This window comes from Gavialis gangeticus, unplaced genomic scaffold (assembly GCF_001723915.1).
Source record: "Gavialis gangeticus isolate Ggan-Ray unplaced genomic scaffold, GavGan_comp1, whole genome shotgun sequence".
In the NCBI taxonomy this organism is placed as follows: Eukaryota; Metazoa; Chordata; order Crocodylia; family Gavialidae; genus Gavialis; species Gavialis gangeticus.
Window position 1 is genome coordinate 22,353,556 of NW_017729011.1, and position 4,445 is coordinate 22,358,000.

Consider the following 4,445-nt stretch of genomic DNA (forward strand, 5'->3'; position numbering starts at 1 on the left):
TTTCCTTTTTTTATTCCATGTGTAATTTTGTTATTTTGACCCATCATCCTGTCAAAAGAACTAATTGTATGCTTTAAAGATGTGCTTTTCTACTTGCTCGTAGGTAAAGGTTCCTAATAGACTTACCTATATTTGTTTAATAAATTATTAGATAAGTGCTTTTAAGCTGCTAGAATTTAACCAAAATAAGAGGAGAGTTCAGCAAACCCAACAGCATTTTCCCCCCCAATTTCTTCTTTGACACATTTAATTTAAATCCATTAAGGTGGTTAAGTGTCCTGTCATCATTTTACTTTTTAGAAAACTGAAACAGATTCTAGTTTTACAATGAGTCAATGTAGAACTAGGAGTGGATCCACAGATTTCCGACTCAGTTTTGATGCCTGGCTACAGGATTTTGTTGACTCCTGAGATTTAAATTAGTTAGGTTTTTTTTTCCCCCCTCTTTGATACAGAATTTCAAAATTGCACTTTAGCCTTGTCCTGTGTGCTTGAATTGTGGCACTGATTATGGCGCATGTACTTAATGCATCGATTTACTTGGAGAATATACAGTAAGTATGCCATAAGTCTTCCCCCCAGTACTTTTATCAAACTAATTCAAACTCTTGTGCTTTGAAGTAGTTCTTTTTAAGATGGACAGTTTTTCCCCTTTCTTTATACCTGAAAGTCTTTCCCCCAAAGGCAAAAGGCAGATCTCCTTTAGATGATTCCTTGACAGACAGTCCACCTCCAAAACAGGTGCTGCATTCCTAATATTCTCACGGAGGCTGAACTTTGCTGCCCATGGTAAGGAGAACTTCTGCCAACCCATTTTTGCACTGCATCATAAATTTTGGCCACATCCCTTGAGGCAACACCAAATCAGAATCTCTGTTTCTGTTAATACTTCCTGTGTACAAGAAATGTCCCCAAAATGACCATTGTTTCTGACTGTTGTTACAAAGACACCTATTGCATCAGAAGAATTGACCTGGGGAGGTCAGGAAGGAAAGGGGCACTAGCTCCGAGTCTGCAGATCAGAGGTGGTGAAATGCGCGGGCCAATCTGTGGGAGTGCAAGGAGTAGGAACAATTGGAAATGTGTACAGGCACCTTGGGATCTGAGATGGGGGAAAGAGAAGAATGTCATTTGTTCTAAACTGCATTTTAAACATAATGTTACATCTGGGAATTGATAAGTACTTGAATTTTTCCCCCCTGATAATTTCATTTTAAAATTGGCCTTAAACATCTTCGTACATCAGGGTGGTCTTTGCTCAGCGTTTGCCATTTTATACACCTACCCTCCGGATAGCCAATTGGCAAAAAGCCCCAACCCTAAAAAGAACAAAACCCCCAAAGAAAATGCTTAGGCATCCTTTAGAGGTTCTGATCCTATTTTAATTCAAGTTGAAAAGATGCCACTTAGATTGCCTTTTGGGGTGAGAAAATGCAAACTAGATCAATACTCTGGCATTTAGTCTTGCACTTTTGTAAAGAAGAGAAATGTACATCTTTAAAGTGTCAGCTCTTGATGCTGTAATTTTTTTTCAAACTTTTTTACTTTAGTGTATTCTGTATTTATGTGCAATGTGTTCCATCTGTAGTTGGCATATCTTTGGATGTCTGTTTTTATAATATCTCCAGTGGAATAAAAACTTAGTGTAGAAAAATGGTGGTGATGAAAATACTGGCTTATTTTGAGCAGATCAACATATAATCCATTCAAGCTCTGCACTAGACTGTTAGCAGAGTAGGGAAGGGTGCTAGCTGGAGGTCCACAATAAATTGATTTTTTTTTTCCTTTTATGTCAAGGAACCAAGAGCAGGCTTCTCAGACTATTAGGAGTCCTCATCCCCTGGAGATGATAATTCCAGAATAGGAATTAAAACAAGTTTGTTCTACTTCACAGTGATTTTTCACCTTCATAATCTCAGGTTTTCCTACCCATCCAAGTATCCATTTGGTAACTGGTAACCAGTAAGATGAGTAATGTTCATTAAAAAAAATCTGCACCTCCTTTTATTTAGAACACTATCTTAAAGGATGAGATCATATTGTACCTATTAGGCACCTAAGCACAATCTTGTAACATCCTGTTTGAGTTCCTGAAAAACCCTGAATACAAAATGCCATTGGCCTCACTGTTTTTTGAGACTTCATTTATAGGCTGGGATGACAGTATATGAAAAACGTAGATGTGTTCAGGGAATTTTAGGGACTCAATCAGGCTGGAGGTACCTAAATCCAGAGTGGGATATGGCCCAAAATGCCTACGGGCTGCCCTAGTCGTAGGACCAAACGCAGTACTTTACAGGTTGGGCTCATATCTGAAAATTCCCTATTAATCCCATGGCTTTAGTATTGGGCTCCCAGTCGACCATACTGTTTAACAGCTTTGAACAATTTAAAAATGTAATGCTGCAAGTCTGGTGAGATAAGATGTGTATATAAATGATACAGTTGAAGGTGAGGGTAGTGAAGAGTGCGAGCTGCTCAAAGCACTGTTCCTGTAACTAAACTTCAATTTACAGTTCAGATTAAGATCAGTAAGTAAATTTTATAAGACTTAAAGGTAGAGAACAATGCCTTAAAAAAGGCTGAAATGCTTTGTCTACTCATATCAAGATCTAGTCATTAGATGTGTAGCATTCATTCAAAATCTCCTTTAAGGGATTTGTTTAGAGGTCATCATTTCTTCTTTTTGCTGCCTTATTGTGTATGGGGGTGGGGGGGATTTACTACAAACATGTATTTAATGCACTTGGTGTAAGAACAATGTGGAGTAACCATAAGTTTCCTTGCTGAACCAAGGACTCCATTAGAAAGGACAATACATCTGTCCTAACATCGTATCGAGAAGAGTCCAGATTTGTTTTGCATCAAAAGCAAAAATCATCTCAATATTCAACTGCTTTTCTAAGCTACTGTACGCTTTGGTTCAATATGCACAGACTGAATCTTAAATATGAAAAATGGTTAATAAACCGCTGATGCCAGATGAATCTTTTTCATGTCATACATTCCTAAAAATGTTTTGAGAATAGTGCTCGTGGTTTTAGTTTGAATAATGTATGCCATGAAATGGTTAAATATTACTGACTGTGACGAAGCCTTGGAGATAGTATGCAGATACACGCTACTGGTCATCCAGATGACTGCGTTCTTAGCCCACCGCTGCGATTCACAGAGGAAACTGAGACATGAAGACAATCTAACAGGTCTTGACTTGTCTTTTGACAGAAGAACCCCACATGCATGGTTATATTCCTTTACCCACCCACAGGCTGTCATGCAAAAATTACTAGGGTTGGGAAGAGCAAAAGTCGACTGCAACTTTTTAGATAAAAAGAAGGTACCGTAATCATGAAATGTAAGTACATTCCTTGTACTGCACTTAAAATGTTGCACTGTTAAAATGATATGCAAACCATGGATTATCGGGCTATAGATACTGATAAAATATTGGGGTAGTTACCTGTGAATTGAATCTCAGCCGCAGTTACATAATGAATTGAGGGTAGAGAGTTAAATGTATTTATATATGCAGTTCTTTGGAGTCCATCATTTGATTCTTCACTGTGGAGGGTTTGCATTTGTTTAGTTATCAGCTACGTTTTTTTTACTCTTTAAAATCCAAGTGTTACAAGAATTCTGTTAGTGTCTGCTCCATTTTAGTTAACTGAGATTGAAAATGATTTAGAACAAAGGAAAAGCTATCAGCAAGACTTACCCTAACACTAGGTATGTATATAGAATGAATTTAATACGAGGGTGGCTTAATTAAAAAAAAACAAAAAAAAAAAACCCCAAAGCAAAACAAAACACTTGTTTAAGCATGTGGGGTTTGTGTTTTTTGCAGTTATGTTTGAGCTTCTCTTGATTTGTGGATTAATGAGGATTTCAAGATTCCAGTGTGTGCATGAAAAGGAGTATTTCTGCTCCTCCATCCCAACCGGTATGTTTTAGAGGGTTACTTCTTTATTACAATGCTTTAAAAAAGGTCGAAATTAAAAAGAAAAGTGTGTGCTGCATGTGTGTAGTGTTTGAACATCTCCTCCCCAAGAAAGTTTACACTTAGGTTTCAACTTAAGTTCATAAAGTCAGGTTGACCAATGACTATCCAGTTTAGTTTAGGTTAGTTTAGTTTAGTTTAATCAGTGATAAAGTGAGATGTTCGCCTTATTCCTAATTAAAAAAAAAAACAAGTCAAATTTTTTGTAAGTGAACCTTAATTACAAAAAGTAATCAAATATTTTGTAGTAGTAGTCTGTTTTTAAAAGTCTGTCCTAGGCATTTAACCTATTCTTCTGAGCAGTTTTAAAGACAGGATACTGGTAAGAATTAAATTCAACACTAGACTACTAAAATGAACTGAGATGAATAGGTTAAATGCCTAGGACAGACTTTTAAAAACAGACTACTACTACAAAATATTTGATTACTTTTTGTAATTAAGGTTC

General features: G+C 36.7%; 1 protein-coding gene across 2 annotated transcripts in view; it reads left to right on the forward strand.

The window, feature by feature from the left end:
- Nucleotides 1-3,117: 3,117 nt before the first annotated feature.
- LOC109293043 overlaps nucleotides 3,118-4,445 on the forward strand; it is a 12,354-nt gene continuing 11,026 nt past the window's right edge. The window contains exons 1-3 of one of the 2 annotated variants that reach the window (XM_019510826.1): nucleotides 3,118-3,355; nucleotides 3,661-3,726; nucleotides 3,845-3,940. In XM_019510826.1, coding sequence (XP_019366371.1) covers nucleotides 3,847-3,940 — 94 coding nt within the window. In that variant the 5' untranslated portion in view covers nucleotides 3,118-3,355; nucleotides 3,661-3,726; nucleotides 3,845-3,846. The remainder of the gene's footprint in view (nucleotides 3,356-3,660; nucleotides 3,727-3,844; nucleotides 3,941-4,445) is intronic. The other variant, XM_019510825.1, reaches the window with a different exon arrangement.